This window comes from Rhamphochromis sp. 'chilingali' (assembly GCF_963969265.1).
Source record: "Rhamphochromis sp. 'chilingali' genome assembly, chromosome: 12".
Taxonomy (NCBI): domain Eukaryota; kingdom Metazoa; phylum Chordata; class Actinopteri; order Cichliformes; family Cichlidae; genus Rhamphochromis; species Rhamphochromis sp. 'chilingali'.
The window spans coordinates 4,990,360-5,012,912 of NC_137939.1; the positions used below are offsets into that span (position 1 = coordinate 4,990,360).

At 39.8% G+C, this 22,553-nt stretch overlaps 2 protein-coding genes across 2 annotated transcripts; both read left to right on the forward strand.

Annotated features, from left to right (window-relative positions):
- Window positions 1-7,076: 7,076 nt before the first annotated feature.
- On the forward strand, window positions 7,077-9,240 carry foxl2l (forkhead box L2-like). The gene has a single exon (XM_080898262.1). The coding sequence runs from the start codon at window positions 7,859-7,861 to the stop codon at window positions 8,663-8,665; it is 807 nt and encodes a 268-aa protein (XP_080754388.1). The 5' UTR covers window positions 7,077-7,858; the 3' UTR covers window positions 8,666-9,240.
- Window positions 9,241-9,852: 612 nt separating this feature from the next.
- tmem201 (transmembrane protein 201) lies at window positions 9,853-22,553 on the forward strand. The gene is made up of 11 exons (XM_080898285.1): window positions 9,853-10,053; window positions 10,474-10,594; window positions 10,690-10,884; window positions 10,972-11,151; window positions 12,009-12,373; window positions 12,465-12,665; window positions 17,903-18,105; window positions 19,440-19,502; window positions 19,629-19,919; window positions 20,129-20,257; window positions 20,734-22,553. The coding sequence occupies exons 1-11, from the start codon at window positions 9,926-9,928 to the stop codon at window positions 20,829-20,831; spliced, it is 1,974 nt and encodes a 657-aa protein (XP_080754411.1). The 5' UTR covers window positions 9,853-9,925; the 3' UTR covers window positions 20,832-22,553.

A 22,553-nucleotide genomic window follows, 5' to 3' on the forward strand; every position in this document is an offset into this window, starting at 1 on the left:
TTTACTCCCTTGTTTTTATTTCTATTTTATACTGTACAAGCAATCAAAGCAAAAGACAAAAAGCAAAATAACCCAAAATTGGAAAAAAACAATCTGCCTCAGCTTGCTCACAGTAATCTGTCCACACGATGGCGAAGGAGAGTAAAAAAAGGATAACGAATGCCTGTTGGTGTGTGCCAGGACCAGGTTTTTAAAGGTTTTTAAAGCAGAAAACGTGGATCATGTGCACATCCAACCGAACTGAGACATATGGAGAATTACTCTTCTTTCTTTTTCATGTGTTTAAAATGTATGTTAAAAAAAGGTGAAATGGTCATTTGTATTACATTTCCTGTACGTGCTGCAATCCTGTCTTTAAGAATGTGTGTTAATTGTTTAGGAATGTACTATCTTAAGTTGATCTAATACAGCAGGTAGAGATCTAAATGTTTTTGTTATTGTTGACTGTGTATACATATGCTGCTTTTTTTTCATGGATGTTTGCATCTTGGGAGACTTACGGTAGCATATTGCATGTTTATAACTAACATTTCAGAGCATTTTCATTTTTCTTCATATACTTAAATGATTTTTGCAGTGAAATTGAGCAAAAAAGAAGAAGAAGAAGAAGAGAACACATTTTAATTGCAAAAAAGGACAACTAAGGTAATGCACAAGAGCGCTAAGAGGACTAAAGCACAAGGAAAAATGACAACGCATTCTCATGTGGGAACATGCTTAGTGATCATTCAACCATGACTAGAATTTGGCAGTGTCCTTATCACATAAGTGAGATCTAACTTGAATCACTCATCTCATGCCGATGAGGAAGGGCACTGAGTCAGGCAGAAATCATTTATCATTGAGATGTCATGATCTTTGCTTTTATTTTGTGGTCTTATGTAGTCGTAGCTCTTCTGTGGAAAGGGGGGGGAAAAGGGAAGAAAAGGTGAGTGTAGTGTAGCAAAAACAGCTTCAAACCAAGAGCGCACATGTGGCAGCAGGCTAATCTAGAAAACAAGAAAGAAAACAAGTCAAACAGGACAGTTGTCAGTTTGATTTAGTCCAGTACTTTTTAGGTCCGATACTATCAAGTTCCTGTAGATGACTGATTCCATCCCTGATTGTGAAAGCTGACCACTAACTATGCGACTGTAAGACTATTTAATGCTACACTGAGGCTTTTAGCCTCATCCCAGTGACAAAGGAGTTTCCACTTTCAATCTGTCATTGAGGTATTCATGTTGACTTTGTCTTGGCAGAGTTCTTATTGTAATATCTGACATGAGGGTTCAACAAGGTTAGTCTTGATGCATTCTCAATCATCCAGGAAAGTAAATCTCCAAAAGTTCTGTTCATCTGGACGTAGCTTTTTGTGGGAGAAACGTTTCGTCACTCATCCAAGTGACTTCTTCAGTCTCATCTGACTGCAGGTTTCCCCGAATCTTATAAACAGTACATTTGCATAATGACTGAAACCAGCCCACTGAGGGAACAATGGGCTGGGAGGTCAGAAACCTGCAGTCAGCTAAGACTGAAGAAGTCACTTGGATGAGTGACGAAACGTTTCTCCCACAAAACGCTACGTCCAGATGAACAGAATCAACTTTTGGAGAAGGTTAATTTAGCTGTAGACCTGAAGCCAAGGGATACAAACGACAAAGAAAATGTGAAAGAAATTTGCCAGATTACCTGCCAGAGTAAATCATGGATTTAAATATATGTATATGTTTAACAACCAAGAACACTGGCATTCACTTATACCTCAGTAGTGTTGGTTCGAGTTGGGAGTGGTTTGCTGGAGATGTGGGCTGCAGGACCAGACTGGCACAGGGCTGGCTGTCGGGCAGTCATGTAGAACCCCACAGAGCAATGTACTCTGGGAGGTGGTACAGGTCAGTGGTAGCGTGAACTGAACGGGGAAGTGGTGTAACCCGTCTGAGAGCACGCCACTCCTAGTGTGAGAATGTAGCCAAAAAGCAATAGCAGACAAGCAAAAGACATGATGGTAATTATCACCTGTCATGTGACACATACAGCCATTCTGTAAACACAGAGGATTATCAGTGTTTCACGTGGTATTACATTTGTGATTTAGCATTTGATTTAGCACTGTTGAATCTGATTAGTTTTGAAAAAATGTTGACTTTTTGGTTTGTTTGAGAGCCAACATTGTCTGGTCTGTCACTACCAGAGCAAAGTCAGGCATCTTGTAATCCGCGGATTAGGAAGGTCTGGGAGTGGTGCCTGAAATGACTACTAAAGGAGCAGGCTGCGGTTTACCATATGTGCTTGTGTTCAGACAGAAGCCTCAACACATGCAGTTATTTCCTTTCATCACTGATGCACCTTTGCAGGTGCCCCAATGACAAGTCACTTCCAAACTGCTCTTCCCACTGTACTCAAATATAGACATGCGTAACACTCATTATTTTCTCCACACAGTTTAGTGGTCAGCCCCTTGTGCTGTGTTATGGTTATGAATTACTCACGAGTCAGTTATTAATGGAAACTAAAGCTATTCTCATTTTTGTAATGAAAACTAACTAATTAATTCGTTTCGGGGCATGGTCTTCACCTGGCTCACTGTCACTCTGTCAGCAGACACCCAGAGCGATCGTTAATGCGAGTAACATCTGTGTTTTTCCTACTATTGCAAACCAAAAACATCAGGTGTGAAAAAGCGGTCTGGTGTGCAGGGTTATCTAGACAGTGCATAGCCCAAAGCAAATTCATTATTGTTCATTGATGGTTAAAGTATGTAAAAATGAATGAATAGTGATGGCAGCATGAGAAGTGTAGTGGTGGGAAAACGTGGGTAACTGAACATCACTCATCTCACTTATAAACGTCTGAGTATCGTGTTTCACAAACCTGAGCAGGTTCAGACCTTTTTTAGCCTCTTAGCAGATACAGCATTGTACCATGTGTCAATCAATCTTTATACCCATGTCAGCATGCAGGAAGAACAGGAGGAAAGGTGTTGAGCCACCTGATCTGTTACGAGAGTTTGGTTTTCTGGACTAGTACAGTTCTGTAGCCACTGTCTATGCATAAAAGGTATTCATGGTATGACTGCAGGGGAGTTCCTGATGGTAGCAAGGTGAAAAGTCTCTGTTTTTCTTTCAAGTACCTGTCCTGGCAACTGGTACAGTAGCTTGCCAAAAACCGGTGTGGCAGAAGCATTCTACTGAGCAATGCTTCGATGTAAAAGTGCTCCGACCACTTTACTGCTTTGACTTTGACTTTTCTTTATTGTTGCATTGCTGATCTCCAGGAAAGAAATTTCAAGCACAAATGAGAAAGACTAGCTTTTCTTAGATTATTAAAATATGCATCTTATTTATATTACAAAACTTTAACTCCTCTCAGTGAGCTTACAGACTAATCAATCAAATTACAGTTTACATCCATATTGGTCTGGACTCATATACAGTCGTGGTCAGAAGTTTTCAGACAGTCATCATGGGCATGAATTTTATAGTGATTTGTAGGTTTTAATAACTTAATTGAACTCTTCTTTTATGAGAGTGGAAAGACTGTACATAATACAACTTTAGTGACTTTAGAAAACAACAACTGGGTGAAAAGGTTTTGAATTTATTTTGGATTTTCTCTAATCCACACAGGATGAAAAGTATACTAATACTGGGTTAAATGTTCCTTAGTAAGTTACACATGGACTCTGACACATTTGGCACCCATCAACAAGCTTCTTGTATAACACTCGCTTGATATTTGACTATTCTTCTTGGAATAATTGGTAGAGTTGATTTAAATTAGTTGGTTTGTTGGCATGGACTCTGCTTTTAGGCAAATTTTAGACAGAAGTGACACTGAGGCTTTGGGAAGGGCCATACATCCAACGAAATTAGAAATATGATCAGTCTGTCCTTCTGTTCCTCAAATCATTATGTCACAATTAAATTTGCCTTTGGGATATACTGGTCACTTTATCCTATTAGACATTTGTGTGGAACTTTGACATAACTAGCAGCGCGTAGCTTGAACCAATCCCACAGGGCAAGAGTACTAAGTGCCACCATTGCACACGTTCATATCTGGAGTCAATTTAGAATTTAACTCACGCTAACTGTGGAAACAAGTTCCTGGAGAGAACATGGAAATTCCACACAGAAAAACCCCAGACTGTTAGTAGATTTGAACTCAGGACCTTCTTGCGTTTGGGCAACAGTGCTAACTGCTGCACGTAGCATGGAAATGTGTTTCATGGTGGTCACAGTAACCTTCATCTATTACCACCGAATTCAAACCAGTTCATCCTCGATTTAATTTCTCACATATTTAAAGAAACTCTGTCGTGGGTTAGATGAAATATCAGGCTCATGAGAATGAAATAGACCGTAGGAAAACATAATAATAAAAAAATTTCTTTTGGACTTCATTAAATCTGCTTAGTTGCTTTCCATCCTAAAGTAATGCTTCTGCACCCATACGTGAATGGTACATTAATGATGGTATTATTTATTTAAAATTTTTTTATAGCTGTTACTACTTTGTTGACTGATGCATGTATTTATTGTTTATTAGAAAGTCATCATAGTAAAAGTTGCTGAATTGGCTTACAGGAAGACGTTATCTAATACCCCAATAAACTCTTAATATCTATTTGTATCTTCAAGAGAGCTGAATTGTGAAAAAGTGAAAGTACTCTGCACAGGAATCATAATCTATTGTGAAACACCAACACTTTAAATGAAGAAGTATGGTTGGAACAGACTGCAACAATCTCATTTTAAAGTCAACTTCAGCATATTACTTTAAATCTGAAGGCTGTTTAACACTTGCAAACATGGTTGCAGTTCTCTGGTGCAGCCTTAAACCATTTTTGCCTCTGTTATTGTTCTGGGTCAGAACTGAGAGTAGTGTTCATGATCTTTGTTTTTGGCAGTTTTGTTGCATTCTTCTTTAATCTCAGATAGTTTCAGGTACACAGATTGTGTTTAGCCTGGCGCCTGTCTTCACTCATGTAACATCAGGAAGTAAATCTATCTTTTTCTCTGAGAAAATGCACAGTAGGCAATCTAATTTCCCTTTGACGTTTTTACATCTCTGCCCAGGGCACAATAATTATTAGTTTTCCATTACTCCATTCTGTCGACACCTCAAAATTGCCTTGAGGGGATTTCTTTAATTTTGTCAAAAAATATATGATTAAGCTACTTTCACAGAGCCCTGAATTTTGAATTTTTCTACACATTTCTGAAGACCGCATATGCAATAATGAAAGTCTGTATGATGTCAGATTAAAGCTACGGTCAAACTGAGTAGCGAGCAGCTAACATTCTGGTTTATTCACTGCTTGTGAGTCATGCCTGTTATCTCCTCCGCAATATATCCATGCAGCTACCTTGCCTAAACTACAAGGAGTATTTCCAACACTGAGAATGCATCTGAAAAACATTACTTCCAGGTGTGAGAAAAACTGAGAAAAACTGATAACGGTGTAGAATATTCTAAGCTCATTTTTCCTGAATTGCAAGAAGTTCATGTGTTTGGCTGGCAAGTTAGAATCAGTGGTTAAACCTCAAATTCATTATGACCACACAAAACACATGATCATTACTCAAGAACTCACACATATTATTATTATTATTATTATTATTATTATTAGTATTATTATTATTATTATTATTATTATTATTATTATTATTATTATCAATGGTAGTAGTTTTACTATTTTGCTTCTGGGGATCCAGACTGTTGTCATTCTTTAAGCAATAGTTTTCCAGTGGCAGGCCTAAAAAAACTATCTACAGCAGATTAACAGTATCTGAAAGTCATGTCCTTAACAGCTAAAAATAGGTCTACCAAAGACCTGATACATGACCTACATCTGACCCTTCATTTAATCCCTCTACTGTTCACTAAAAACTCATCAGAAATAGTCTCAGTGGAAGGGTGGCTGTCAAGAAGGCAAAAGGCTTTGGTATGCCAAATTACACAAGAACTGGACTAAAAATCAGTAGCAACATGTCTTGTGATTAATCTAAATTTAAAACTTCTGGCTCAAATTATCATCAACGTGTACTGAGGAGGTCAGGAGAGAAACACAACAGCAAGTGTCTAAAGGCGTCTTTAAAACAGGGTGGAGGCTCTGTCAGTGGTTTTGGAGTCGTGTCAAAACTGATGAAAATATAAATGAAGAAAAGTCAGATTTTGATGCACCATGCAGTACTATCTCAAAAGCCTCTGATCGATATCGACCTCATATTTCAGCCCCGAAATTACCCCAAAGTCATTGCCACTGCAGTTAAAGCAAACCTGGTTCAAAAACACAACAGAAGTCTATCAAACCTCAAAATTATTAAAGCAATGTGGAATCATCCCAACAGAGAACAGAACAAAGAAGAGAACTAATGAAATATCCCTTAAGAAACCTGGAGAACTACTTATTTAGAGTACATCAAGAAATTACAAGAAATCTTTCCTAAGAGAGTTCAGACTTTGTTGAATGCTTTTTAGAAATATATACAAACTCTGTTTTTCCCCCTTTGAAACTGTATTTCCATGTATGTTTTCACATGATTAAATAAATCACTGCACCTTTTTAACATTTTCCAAGTAAACTATTAAAAAATAAGTGTGGACCATTGCACAGAAAACAATCGATTGCACTCATATTCGATCACATACATGCAAACTATCTGGTGCAAAATGTCGTTTACAGTATATGGTGCCCTGACCTGCAGACTTGCTCAGTGTAATACATATTTTCATAACTTTTAATAGAAAACTTCAGATGTGTTGTGTTTATATGCACTATGAGAGTTAAAAGCACATTTTAGACAGTATAAATAATCAAAATATTATATGAGTGTACTTAACTTTATTAAACAAATATAATGGTGAAAGCACCATTCATTAAATATTAATAGATTTACAGTAACAACAGAAGCCAACTGAAATACCCTCAAATCCTCTGCAAACACATACTAGTTTTCTTTCCACTGGTTGCTCTCCTATTGAGATCAGTGTTTCCCTATCAGTTCAGGGGAGACAGACTGTCTGGTGAGAGTAGGTGATCATTATCTACTGTCCTCAGCGGACAGACAGGCCTGCTGTTCATGCCTCACTGTATGTGGGTGGTATGCTGAGCTCTGATACCTGTGCTGCTAGTACCTCTGTGCTTGTAGCAACATTAGGAGCTGGAAAGCCCCAACCACCACGTGTCTCAGAGCTGAAACAATGTGTAAAACTGTAAAAAGGCAGCTGACTGTAACAGATCACAGATCAATGCAAATGTGTGCACGTTTGTGCTGCTGTTAAGACTTATTTTAATAGTACATTTTGTCATTATTGTGCAGCATGCTTTAACGTCTTCGACAAGTTCAAATAAAATAGTAAAACTATGTGAAGAGCATTGCTTTTAGCAAAATGTCATATATAAACAGCTTTCTTGAGTTGTTAGTTTAGGGAAGATCAAATCTACAGTTTAATATTACATATGTTTTCCCACCTGTTGCCTTTCCTAAGGTCGTGGAGATCAAATGTAGATAAGATTTTAGGATTGCTGTGTGTTAGAACATTACTTGTCACTCACGTAAACTCAGTACACCTAAATAAGTCTTTGATCGCCCTGCTTCAAAAGGGGGAATATTTTTGACTGAAGTTAAAACACAGCCTCTTGACCCCTGCTTCAACCTAAACAGCCTCCACGGTTTCACACACAATTGCATAAACAGTGTGAGAAACCCGGTGAGATCAAAGCTGGCAACAACAGCTGCGCGGTACCTGTGGGAGGAGTGTGTGTATGTGTCCGTTTGCACCTGCAGACACAATCATAGAGCTGCCTTGCTTACCGGGCAGATAGCAGTCGCAGCCGGACCCACAAACAAACCGATAGCTTACCTGAGTCATGGATGCAGAGAAGTCCCCCCAAGGTGCGCAGATTCTGGACATCGGCTCAAACTCGCCCCCTTGTGAGCCTAAAGGTGCGCAGGAGACCGGACAGCTGGAGAAGCCGCCGTATTCATACGTGGCTCTCATCGCCATGGCCATCAAGGACAGCGAGAACAAGAGACAGACTCTGAGCGGGATCTATCAGTATATAGTGTCCAAGTTCCCCTACTACGAGAGGAACAAGAAAGGTTGGCAAAACAGCATAAGACACAATTTGTCTCTCAACGAGTGCTTCGTCAAGGTGCCCAGGGACAGCGGAGGGGACAGAAAGGGCAACTACTGGATGCTGGACCCCGCATTTCAGGACATGTTTGAGAAGGGAAACTACCGACGGCGGAGGAGGGTGCGGAGACCCTACAGACCCCCGAGTGTGCCTTACCTGGGCGGGAATCCCGTGGAGTACTCTGAGTCGCTCTACCTGCAGCCTTACGTGAGCAGCTCCTGGAGCATGTGCCAGCCCGGCTCGACCCCACCGACGGGATATGCGTCAGCTACGGTCAGCACGGGACACAGCCGCAGCGTGTCCCCGGGCACCTCCATGACCTCCTACTGCACCCCTCCTCCCCACTTTCACCATCCTCACTACGGCGCTTACCGCCGCCACCCGCCCGTGCTGGTCCCCCACAACGGGTATCCTTACGGCGGGGTGACCCAACCGATGAGCCCGGATGGAGGCACCGTTTCCGTGGCTTGCAGCTACCAGCAGTTCACCTCCTACGGCAGGCCAGCGGACCCAGCCCTGGCTTATTTAATGGACCAGTAGGACTTTTGAGTTATTTTGTGCTTTGATGGCAAGTTCACATCTGAGTTCGCCTCTCACCATTTCAGTTCGGCTGTCACTGGTTTGTCAGGTACTTGGTTTAGTTTGGCAGTTTCATATGTCTGTTATAAATAATGCTGTTGATGATTTTGTTTGTATAGATTTTGTACAGTTTTTATAAAGTTTGGGTTTTTGTAAGAATTACAGACGGCAGGTCTACCATATACCATGTCATTTTATTTCAAACTTGCCCCCATCAAGTGTGAACGGCAGGAAGACAGCTGATCTAAGGGTCTGAGGTTTGAGGTTTGCATTTTTATTTTGTAATTTTTTTTTTACTGCGGGTTATAGGCTTACAAATAAGCAAACTTTTGTTCTTTTTCTCTGTTTTTTTATATTGGTATATAATTTTGAATAGGCCTGTACGTTTGCTGTAACGTTATTTATTTGTTTTCTCCGGATTTATCCAAATGTGTGAGCTGCTATAAAAGATGAATGACATTCAAGCACTGACCCGTTTTCTCATTCGATTGTGAATGTTTGTTTGATGTAAAATACATCACGTTTGTTCAAATAAAGTTATTTTTGCATCAGAAACTTCACCCTCTCCAATTTGTTATCATTATTATTCATTTATTAATGATGATGATGATGATTATTGTAGAAGACTTGATACATTTTAAGCGAGGCTACCTGAAAATGCAGGTTTTAAAATGGATATTAGCTGTAATATTTCACAGACCTGTATGCTTTGTTTAAACTGTTTCTAAGTATTGAAGGTTTTTACTTGTGTAAAGTGATGGAAACTTTTTCAAGCGGAAGTACTTTGATACTGAGGAAATATAGGAAAACCTGATATTTCTAAGAAAAGTTCGGAAGCCAATAACAATAACAGTTAATAAAGTTTTATGTCCCGAACACGCTTTTTAATCTGGGTTAATACCCTGTCCCGCATTCCAACAAGATCATAGCATATATCCTCTGCACAGCTATTTACTTACCGTCGAGGAAAAACATGCTTAGTTTCTTTCATTTTTAATTTGTTTTACTTTAATAAACACCGCCACCAAAATGTGTTATTGGGCGCAAATGAAAAGCAGCATCGTAAGCGTTAGAGTGGACAGCAAGGATTTAATGAACCCTATTGGAATGCGTCCAGGTATTGACGTACTTTCCGTTTCCGTTACAGGGGCGTGAACAAAAGGAATCGTTTGCCGCGTGCGCGCTCGCGCCGTGTTTTGCAATCTTAAAACACTACGTTTAATGTTTTTGCGAAAAAAGATGGAGACGCTTAGCAAGCTTCTGCTGGAATACCCCGAATTAATGTACAGCGGAGTCGGAGCTACGGCGTTTGTCGCCGGCGGAGCGCTCATATATAAAATTGCCACCAGGTAACTTCTCCGACTTCTGGCACCGCGGCGGTGTGTTTGTAGCTAACGCTACATTCACGCTAGCACAAGTTAATGTGTGTGGAATAAAAGAAACACACCAGTTGATTTTTTTAATTGTGACATTAAAGAAATAGTGCTTCCTGTCCTGCTCCTATTGCTCCTCTGGAGAGATCTGTGTATTTACGCTAGCCCGGGCGCTCACTTTAAGAGCAGCTGTGCCGCTAACTAACTTGATGCTTTGCAGTTTTGTGAGTCCAACTTTAGCTAACCCCGTTTGATGTTTACAGTTAGTATTTATGTCACGTGACATCAATACAATGGGCATATTCAGATGTCTCAGGCTAGGTTAAGTATTTTTGCATAACTGAACAGCAGCGGTTGCCACTGAATAACACGCTGGATTTACCTTGTTGCTTACAGAAAGAAGCCCACCCATGCAAGTGTTAACTGCTGGTTCTGTAATCAGAACACAGTTGTGCCCTATGGGAACAGGAACTGCTGGGATTGCCCCAATTGTGACCAGTACAATGGCTTCCAGGAGGTAAGTGTTATACACTATGTAACTTGTTTCTTAAGTGTGGTAATTCTTTTTCTCTAACGCATATACATTTTTTTTAAAACTGTCTGTGTTTTCAGAATGGGGACTACAACAAGCCCATTCCTGCTCAGTACATGGAGCATCTAAATCATGGCATATCTGGAAGCCTTCCTTCATCGGAGACACCTAAGACTCTGCAGTGGGTCAACTGTCAGATGCTGCTTTGCCGGAAGTGTAATAACAACCAGTCTGCAAAGATCAAACAGTTGGCCTCATATATCCCGAGGGATGATGTATGCACTTTGTTTCTGTCACATCATAGTATTGCCCAACATGCTGTTCTGAAGAATAACACCAAATGCCGTTTCTTTCTCCCGTAGGAGAACTACGATGAGGAAATTGAAGCCTACAAGCATCACCTGGAGCAGACTTATAAGTTATGCAGGCCATGTCAGACAGCAGTGGAGTACTACATTAAATATCAGAACCGCCAGCTTCGTACGGTGCTTCTTAATAATCAGCTGCGGCGCACCCGGGAGTCAGACATGGGCTTTGTAAAGGTCAGTGCAACCCAATCTCACCCAATCAGGCAATATTGTGAATTATTTAATAAAAAAAAATCACACATAAAAGACACTAAATGACCAAATGCTGTAGCATGCAGGGTGTTTGACCTTTAGCCAGATACTAAATAACATGATTATTTTAGCTGAGACGAGCAGGAAACTGCCTTAATTTTAACTTTTTTTCTGTGATACCATCTTGTTGCTTTTTCATGTTTAACATAATTTGTTCATCTTGAAATGTAAGAGGGAAACTTTCATCCTTTTGCTCTTTGTTGTTACACCTAATGACATAATGCCTTATCAGTAGCTATTTAGTGTGCATTCGGATCCTCTTTGACCTACTCAAACAAAATAGGCAAGTGTTCAAACAGTGAAGCGATCAACAGGTTTCTTGTTTTCATGGGTCTGCTGATAAGGATTAGCGCTTTGACACAGTCAAGTCCTGCTTTTCAGCGTTTAAAGTGATTAATCAATTGTTACCGCTTCTGCTCCAGTGTGATCTGTGACGTTAGGCGTCATGTCTAATTTCAGGTTGTGTGAGGATACGAGTGAACGATATTTAACCACTGCTGTGGCTTTAATGGAGTGCATTAAACTTTGACTTTCTTATTCACACTAGTGATTCATTAATGTGGTGCAGTTCTGTTACCCGTTTCTTGGTAAAGCACTGAACTATAACTAACAGTGCTTTCAGTTCGTTTAATTGGCATTCAGACCCCTGTTGTAGACTTTATTAACACTATGTTGACATTGTATGCTATTAATTTCAGTATGCTGTGAAAATGTCACAATAAGAGCCTGTTTTTTTTTTTTTTGTTTTCTTTGTTTGGTTTGTTTTTGTCCTCCTGCAGAGTGCCCAGTCCCTGTCCTCTCCCATGGGAGTCGTACTCTTGCGGGCCCTTGCCTTCCTAATATGTGCTTTCCTTGCTGCCACAATTTTCTGTGAATTGCCAGACCAGCCTTCGTCACCTGATGGCTCGCAGACATTAAGTGGTGGGGTTGTTCCTCCAAAGCCTCAAGTCCACAATGAGTCTACCCACACTGATAACAGCAGCAGAGTGTCGCCTGTGTGGCAGAGTCTCCTGGAGCTGATCCCAGACAAGGCCATAGAAAATGCCGAGCTTGCGTGGCAGCATGGGAAGGACAACCAGCTGGCTGTAGTCTCTGTTGGCCTGTTAACTTGTCTCACTGGTATCTTCTTAGCTGGACCTGCAAGGTAAGCAGCCACCATTTTATTTGCCTTTGGATGGACTGTTCATAGTTCCCAGTTTAATTAAAACAAAAAAACTAATCTTGCTGCATTTCAGGTTGAGGAGAATTGATGCTGTAGCCTCTGTCCTGTGGTTCTTCATCCTGTGCCTCTACATGGCCGAGAGCTACATGACTGATGCCTTGAGCTGGATGTACACAACGAAGCTTGTTGGCGTCTCCCTCTGTTGCCTCGTCAGCTTTGCTGCTGCCGTGGCAACTCGTAAACCGCTGGGCGCACGGAGAGCCAGATACCGAAGGTCAGAACCTGAGCAGTAATGTTCACATTGTATTTGAAACCGTGGATTATACAAAAACATGCCGTCTTTCCATGAATGCTTCGCATTCATAAGCATCGGATCAAAAAGCATCAATCTAACAAGTGTTATTGGTGTATTTTTAATGTTGTCATTTCTTTTCATTTCTGTCACTGTCTGTTTTTAAACCTTCAATCTTCCAGCTCTGTGTGAGAATGACTGTGATGTTCTGACATGTGAATGATAATCTCCAGATATGGCACACGACCTGAAGCTAGTCCCTTCTCCTTACCAAATCCCACCTTCAGCCACACAGCCACGTGCTGAGCAGGTGCTTGATGCATCAATTTTTGGCAGTTAAAACAATTTTGCATCAGATAATATTGTTACCTCATGGTAGTGCTTTGTCCTTCTGCTTTGAATAATTGTTATTGTCATTGTTTTTTATCTATTCACTGAGAGAAGCAATGAGGAAACATTTCAGTAATCATAATATCATAAAGGTATTATTTATAAGCTTACTCTAATTATTATCAGTTATAAAGTCCTAAGAAGGTTAACAAGTAAACTTTACAGGACCTTCTGACATTTCAACCTATTGGTGTTCTCTATTCAAATGACTGATTATGTATTTAGCATCATTATTACTGCACCATATATGTGGAAAAAAATGATGTTTAAATAAGCTCATTTTTGCAACCAGTATATTGGGTTATTAACATTTTTGGTTTTAGCTACTATTAACTGCTTTACACTTTACTAGATTGTTTTGAATGTACTCGTTTAACACTGTTAAAGCTGTGGGGCTTCTAACTACAACTCACTGCATGAAATACTAATTTGTGTAAACACTTTATACCACACATAAGATGTGGTATTTGCGTAATCACACTCTTTCTCTATCGCTTCACATCACCTACAATTTTTATTGGCGTTGGATATTTTCTAATGCAGCCTGTTCTGGTGTTTTTACCTCATGTCTTTGGCAGCACCAGGAGGTGACGTGGAGCATGATGTGTAGTGATGTTAGCTGACAGAAAATTTGCATGCCTGCAAAATCTGCGAATTTTAATCGACATTTACTATTGTAGTTTGTTTATTTATTCATTTATTTATTTTACAATGGTTTAAGTATTTAGCTGCCCGAGTTTGTTATTCCCAAATTCTGCAGTTTTTCTCCTGTCTCCATTATTGTTGTGACCTTGTACCCTTTTGATTTACTTTTAGAACATTCAGTATTCGTCTAAAGTTGCATGATCTTGACTTTAAGCAATTTTTGCAAATACACATTTTCTTTGAACTGTATCATGCAGAATTGGCCAATATTTGGCCTTGCAGTGGCATTAGTTCACCTTGAGACAGTAGCATGAAGTTTCTCAGTGTACTTGGCAGATCGGTTGTTTGTTTCTTAAAGCTTCTTTGAGAACTTATCAGTTCTTCTGTAGATTGCTTTTGTTACTTGTCTCACTTAACACTGAGTCCAGTATTAAAATCGGTTCTCTCCGGTGGTTATTCATTCATCAGCAGGGCTCCTTGCGTTGTCTTGAGTTTTAGATACTCTTACTGGTCGCTTCGTTACTTACTGATTGCTAGTACCAGTTGGACCCCCTTTTGCCTTCAGATCCATGTTAATTCTTCAAAACAGATTTAAGAGGTGCTGGAAACTTTCCTCAGAGATTTTGGTCCATATTGATATGATAACCTCACACAATCTCCCGTTTCACCTCATCCCAAAGGTACTCTATTGGATTGAGCTCTGGTGACTATGGAAGTCATTTGAATGCAGTGAACTCGCCGTCATGTTCAAGAAACAAGTTTGAGATTATTTGAACTTTTTGACGTGGTCTGTTAAGATGGCGACACTGGTCATAAAGGGATTGACATCCAGCATAAAATCTTGGCCAAATCAAACATGCAGATCATGAATACATTTAGTATTAGGCCTTTTTCCATTACTTCCTACTCGACTTGGCACGACTCGTTCTTCATTACTAAAGAGTACCAGCTAATATGGTTGAGGTCGTTATAGCAACGCGGTGGAACATCCATTGACATCATTTATTTGCGACATAACAAAGGTGGACGTCGAGGCGATGTGATACCTGCTGCTCGGCCTGTGGATTTTTGTCAGGCTCTGGGACCGTGGTGTTGTTTCTCTGTCGTTTCCCTTGTTTCCAGGTTACAAAAATGGTGGTTTTCAATTTCGTGAAGGAGATTCTCTCCTGACTCATCATGTGACACCACTGACTAGCTGATCAGTGGTATGCAGTCTGTTGAAATCACATTTTCAGATCGCCTCAGAACCCTGGTCGCTTGGAATACTGGTCAAGTAGGTACCAAAAAAGTGAGCCCATGCGAATCGTAGCCTCAGTTTACGGTTCTTAGCTGTTGGAGATCAGCGATGCTGTAGCCCATCTGCTTCAAGGTTCAGTGGGTTTTGCATTTAGAGATGCTCTTCTACATACCTTGGTTTTAACAAATTGTTGTTTTGGTCGCTGCTCCCTTCCTATCAGCTTGAAGAATTATGGTCATTGATCTCTGATTTCTGGGGTTCAACAAAGCTTTTTCACCCAGAGACCTGGCACTCACTGGGCATTTTCTCTTTTTCACACCATTCTCTGTAATGGTTATATTGGAATATCCCAGTATATTAGCAGTTTCTGAAATACCCAGACCGTTGAACAGGTTTGTGTGTGTGTGTGTGTATCCGGCTGTATGTTTGGGCTCATTGTGACATCGAGGAATGATCAGAGCCCATCAGAGGCCTCTGATGGTGCAGCATGATAAAGAGCTGCATATGCAAAGTGTTCAAAGGTTTTGGAGAGTATTTATGTGTACTTCTTTGTGTCATATTTTGATGCTTTTAGCTGTGGGCTCAAAACTCAAGTTCAAAATAGCCTGTAGGTGACTACCTGACAGGTACTTGGCTTGTTTCAGCATTTGAGGTATCTTGTGTAAGCATCAGTTCCTGGTGCCCCACCCCTCTTTCATTTTTAATCGGTGCTCCACTCAGCAACATCTTGGAGTCTTTTCTCAGGATCAATCTTAAATTGTCCTGCACAAGCTCTAAATGAGGCGATTTACAGCTAAAATGACGACCTTACATCACTCACAACCGTATTAGCTTCCATTATAACTAATGCTACCTTTGCCAGTATTTTAACAAGTTGATATGTGATAAACACTAATGACCGTTTTAAGTGCACGTGCTAACATTTCATCTAACTTGTTTGAGTTTCATAGTTATGTTTTACTTGTGTTGGATGTAGGGGGTATTTATTTTACTCTGATGTGAGAAGGTGTTACAAAATAATGGGAGACAAGGTGCTTAGATTGTGATTGCTCATCAGTTTTGTAGTGTTGTAACTGTGGGTATAAACTGTGTTGCGCTGTTCTGTTGAGAGATTTATGTTGTCAAACCAGCGCCTGTGGTGTAGTAGACTTCACATGCTTTGAGTCTAAGATGGTAGATGATTGATCAAGTTATGAACTTGTGTGACTTTTCACACCTGATATACATCAAAAAAGCACAATGCAATGCTGTATAGTGCCGCAGTTTTTAAAAAGAAGAAAAAAAAAGTCATACTGGCTGTTTATACTGTGACGTTAATTGCTAACGACTTGAAGGCTTTTTTTGTTTTGTTTTTTGAACTGCCGCATGTGACAAACTGCATCTTAAACTCAAAAGTAACGTTCATCACAGAACAAAACAAGCTGTATTGGTTAGTTGTGTGACGTACAGGGTGTATCAAAAAGAACCATCACGAATTCAAAGCGCTTTAATCCTGCGGCCGAAACGCATACCGTTAAAAAGACGGGGCTTGTCGGTTTTAATGCGGTCGCTGGTAGCACCAGCAGCTGCAGTGGCCCCAGACATGCTCATACAAATATGGGAGTTTGACTATCGTTTGGACATGTGCCATGCGTCCAGAGGGGGGCCAAATTAAGGACAACATTGTATGTAAAAAATTTTATATTCAGCCATGTAGTTTAAAATTTACCACAAGCTTTTATGTCCAATATTTAAAACGATAAATAAATAAATCCTTTTGAAACTGAATGATTCGTCTTGCTACACCCTGTATTTGGACCATTGTGTGTACTAAGGGTAAGAAAGAAAGTATTTTTACCGTTTGGTTTGCATGTTTTTTAAATGATATTTGCATAATGTCTGGTTTGAGTGTTTCTATTTCTGCGTGTTGTTTTTTTTAGAGAACTCCTGTTTCTACCTGATGAGCTGTATGACTGTAGACCTCTTTGTGTCAAGTGTCTAGCTCTAGAAGCACTATGTTCAAAGTGTTAACTGTAGAATTAAGCTACTATATGTGACAAATTATTGTACTTCATTATTATACTACTGTTACTATTTATCCCAAGTATGTTTATCTAAATATTTTAGTAGCGTCTGTTGGAGAAACACTTGGTACTTTTTTAAAAAAGGACCCGTTGTTATGCGAAATCTTGATACTTTTTTACAGTTTATCACAGTTTGATCACCGACGATGTGTTTATATATCCTGTAACAGCCTCAGAAAGGAGCTCCATCCCTGCTCAAAGGTTTCCTGCAACATGCTCGATGAAACACTTTGCGTTTTGGGTGCTTAAATGGTTCATTTGGGTATCTTGCTTTTAATGATGTGCTCCATTTCGGAGGCTTTGTGGTAATGCTTGCTGTACATGGAATATAATAAACGACTGATAAAAGGAATTGTCTTCTGCTTGTTTTTCCACCAGCATCCTGTCTCCTTCTGCATGTCTCTTTCCAGTCTGTAAAACTTTATTACTCAACTTTGGAGGCAGTGGAAATAATCAGAAGTGACCTGATTATACAAAGAAGCTTTATGTCGCTGCTCTGTGTGGACCCATGAGTGTGTGAAGCGTTTCTCTCGTCTCTCCCCGTCAGCTGCTGCGTGCTGTCACACAGCTGCTGCAGCGTTTCAGCGACAGCCTTGTCGTAGCCTGCCTCCATTAGTGCTGACATTAAGGGGTTGTCAGAGCTCATTTCTAAGTGTGTCCCCAGTTTTCTTCTCGCACTTGGTCTTTAAATCAGCATATGTTTAATTGTGGTAAGCAGGTAAAATTCTTAATTGTGTTTACACTATTTGCTCTATCAGTACCCAATTTCCTCTCCTCAGAAGTATTATGTTAGACTTTCTGTATGTAAGTATTTGTATGTTTTTGCTGCTGTGTTACAACTTTAATTTCAGGTAGTAGACCATTCCGTTGCTCTTGTGTTGCAGATACCTTGCAGGAAGCTCCACAGTCCCTCCTTTGAGCTCCACCGATGTGGCGGACACTTTCATCCCCACTCCACCCCCTAACCTCTCCCAGCTCATCAACCGCCACCACGGTCGTCACGAGCGGAAGGCTTCCCCCTCCTCTCTGCCCGGGCGTCTCAACAGAGCCCTGTGCCTCGGCACCATGCCCTCCCTCACCAGGACAGGTAGCGCGGGATGTTTTCCCTTTCAGTTTGTGCTCGTGCTGACAGATATAAGATAAGATAAGATAAGATAGAACTTTATTAATCCCTCGGGTGGGTTCCTCTGGGAAATTCGACTTCCAAAAAGCACAGCAACGACCGAAGTTACAGTTACAGAATTGTTATTTATTTATATATATATATATATATATATATATATATATATATATATATATATATATATATATATATATATATATATATATATATATATATATATATATATATATATATATATATATATATATATATACACACACACACACACACACACACACACACACACACACACACACACACACACACACACACACACATATATATAAATACAGAGACAAATATAAATAAAATATACAAAGGGGATAAATAGAATAAATAGGAATAAAAAATAAAAATACAAGTGAATTGCACATTTCAAGTATTGAGTCTATTGCACTGTTGACTATTTACAAAAAGTATTGCACAAGGTATTGTACAGTGAGGTGAAGAGGCACTACAGCTTAGTTGTTCCCCCCTCCTTTGTCCTCCTGTTTCCCCTCCCTCTCCCCTCCAGAGAGGAGTTAAACAGTTTGATGGCGTGTGGGACAAAGGAGTTTTTAAGTCTGTTAGTTCTTGTCTTGGGGAGAAGCAACCTGTCACTGAACAGACTCTTCTGATTGTTTATGGCCGTGTGCAGTAGCTTAATCAAGTAGCTTCAGGTGTAGGTTGGGTTTAGTATTTGGAATTGTTTGTTTTTACAGTCAGTTACACTGTAGCACTTTGCATGCTCATGAGGTTTCTAATTACGTAGCTCAGTTTTTATGGAATATCAGCTGAAATATTGCCTCTGTTTACACAAACGTATCTACAGTATTTGCATTTCTTACTAAGAGGTCATTTATGCTGAAGTGTTTGCATAAATATACATTATTTTTTTAGACACTATGCAATGGAGACAGGATTTTTCAGAAATCTCTGGCACATCTGTGCTTAAATTTCTCTATTTTATTTCAAATGCAAAAATTAAAAAATGTGTGTTTGCAGTGTAAAGCGTATGTTTTAGGAGCAGTCGTGGTCCTACAGTAGGCGGCCCATTTGCAGCTGCTTAATCTGACAGATTTGTCACTAATTATTTACTAATATTGTGGATTTTTAGTGTGAAGACTATCAATTTTTCTTTGAATGTGATAAACTAAAACCTGAGTCTCAGAATGAAGTTGTGTAGTTTTACGTTTATGAGAAATACTGATGCAGATTTAAGTGAAAACATCAGTTTGTGGTGAAAAGTTTTATTCATTTATTTATTTTTTAATTTTCAGATTCTGGTTACCTGTTTAGTGGAAGCAGACCAGCCTCACAGTACAAAGATTCACAATCTTCAGGTATTGAAAGTCCTGGCGATTCTGTGACCTCTGTTCAGTTTTTCATTGTAAGCAACAGCTCGGTGCTTTTTTCACTAAGACGTTGCTTAGTGAAAACATTTTTCACCGCTCTCTTTTTTGGCACAGACTACTTTTCGCTCAAGTCTGGGAGCCGCCCATCATCCCCGGGTCCCTCCCCAGCTCCTTCGGTAGCTGGTTCTGTTACATCCAGTTCAGGTTCTGCCAGACAACGGCGTCCCCTCATCAGCCCTGCTCGTCTCAACATTGGTGGCCAGAGACTCCGGCTTTTCTCAGCAGAGCCAGAACCCACGCTCATGTTCCCACCTGCGTCTCCATCACATCTCCTGTCTGAGCCGACCCCTTCGGTTTACAGCGGCTGCTTTTCACCCGATGTGTCACCCTTTCAAAGTCAAAATGGCAAGTATACATAAGGCTGACTGTTAAAGGAAGACTTCTGGCAATATTTCTTATTTTGTTTGTCTGTTATTCCTGAAACTACCACCAGGTGGCAATATAAACTTTTTGGGGGGGGGGCAAATCCACCACACAATGAAACAAATCGACTTGTGAACATGTTTAGATGGTTTGGTTTGTGGTTTAATGATTTTACCTGATTGGCCTTGCAGATTTGAGCTCCTTGTTAAGAGACGATAGTGTGATTGAAGAGGAAGAGAAGCGAAGCAGCTCCTCAGGTTCTTCTGCTTGCCTGGTCGGTACTACAACTCAGTGTCCAGAGGGCAGGCGTTCTCCAAAAGGTAAGCAGTTTGATTTCAACCCTGCAGGGAGATGGATGTATCTATGTCAGAAAATTTAATATTTGTATCATGCCTGTTGGCTAACTGGGTTTTAAAAGATTTCAGTCTGCTTGGGCTGATACATGAGAATGTCTGTGTGTATCATTTGAAGCTGCTTTTGATCTCTGTAGATCTCTACAGTGACTGCAAACAGATTTCCTCTTAAAGCAATTTCAGTTTAAGTGACGGGAACTAATGCAGCATCCCATGTATGAGGGACAGAATATTAAGAACACTGCTACCACACAGCTACCTGTGGGTCTTTGCTTCATTAAAATCAATTCAATGAACTTGATTGTAGTTTCTGTAACTTCTTCTCTATTTGTTCTGATTTAAAGGAGGGGGAAAAGTATTTTGTGACGCAGACACAAAATGTAAAACCAGATGAGGTGGTTTGATGATAGGGCTCATGGCTCACGTTTGCCTTTTCTCTCCAGATTTTGCGAAGCGTCTCATATGGCCGGGGCTTCTGTTTGCAAGCCTGACTGCCAACCTGTTCTTCGGCTGCCTCTACATGTACAACAACTGGAGATGAGTGTCGACAGAGCTGCTGCTGCTGCCCCGTACAGAGCAAGTGTGCCTCTGGCCCCTTGACTAACCTGTTGTTCCTGCGCAACGAGAGGACATACAGCAGTGCAAGAAAATATCACCTCTCTGGTGCTTTACCTACTGTTTGCCGATGCAAATTGCAGATGTCAGAAGAACTGTGCAGTAAAATCAGATCTTATATTTGTGAGTCATTAGTGCTCAAACGTGAAATGGGTTTTGTTTTTGCCTTTTGATCACTGCTCCTCTTACACAAAGACAGGTGCAAATGATAAGAAGGGGCAAAAAACAAAAAAAAGATGAAATTGCACTGATGGCTTTTTAAAACCTGCGCTGTGAATTGTGCAATAAACATGTACTGTTCAGTCGACACTGCTTGGGCACAAAGTCGCGTCTTACCTACTTACACTGACCGAGTGCATTACCTCCCTCAACTGAACATCGCTGGATCTCTACAGCAGCCAGAAACTGGTAAATGTTAAGCGACATGTTTTCTTGTGGTTTAGGTTTTGTTTTATTGGTATTTGTACTGGTGCCATTACATGTCAGCTGAGGAAAGTAAAAAGTGGTGCTCCGTTATTGTTGGCCTATTTAGGGTCAAAATAATTCCTAACATTTCCATCTCATAAACATTTCTCAGCAGTTCACTACAAAAAGGGTTCTCACCAAAGCGATTCAGTTTCGGTTCTTTCTTACTGTAAAGCTGTTCATAAGCAAGTTTGTAAGTGTGACAGCTCCTAAGGTCAAGTGTGGTTTAAAAATAAAAATAAAACATTTCCAGTATATGGAAGAAATTATGTTTGCTGTCTCTCTGTCTGCACAAGCAAGCCGCAGAGAGGGAAGTTTTCCTGCCAACTCAGCTGTGAACTAATTTATACGTTACTTTTGTTATTACTCATAGTCAAGCATGTACGTTATTACAGATTGGAAATATTTTTGCACTTGTTTTTCTGAATTGGCGGACGTGTTCTACTTTACGTGATTTAAAAATTGTTTGAAATTGAGAGCACGGATGTTTGATTGTTATTTGTGTGCATGTTAATCAACCGATTCTCAGAAAACTTGTGCATTTTTAGACTCGCAAGCTGCAATTAAATAGGTTTGTGTTTCTTTTGCATGTGATGCAAAACAAAAGTCGTATGAAATTTGGAAAGATTTTGTTCTGTTCAGGTGATTATTGAATTATTAAGTGAGTAATTTGACTTTGTTGCAATATTAAGTTTACTTATTGGTTTATGCAAAGTTACTTTGAACCAAAGTTATAAATTATTACATTTGTCTGGCAATAGTTGTAGAAAACTATCAATGGACGGCTTTCTAATGATTTGTAGTGTTCATTTTAATCATTCAGTGTTGTATGCAGATATTTGTGCTTGACTTTTTTTTTTTTTTTCCTGACTCTAAATTGACTCAGTCATTGAAAAAGTATGAAATGTGCTAAAATCTTGATGCTTTCTTAAATCCCAGTTAATTTTCTCTGGAATGGACAAGCTATCATTATTTTTATTCACTTGAAAGTCAGTTTGTTTGAACATGTATTTGAACTTAACTGTTTTGTTTCGCAGCCTACGTCATCAGTTTTTAAAATCAGAGGTTGTCTAGTTGTTATTCCCTTGTACTAAGCAACACGTTTGATCTGTAATTGTGGAACAACAGTGGTTTCATGTGGACCTGTGCTTTTTTTTTTTTTTTTAAATAAATAAAATTCTTT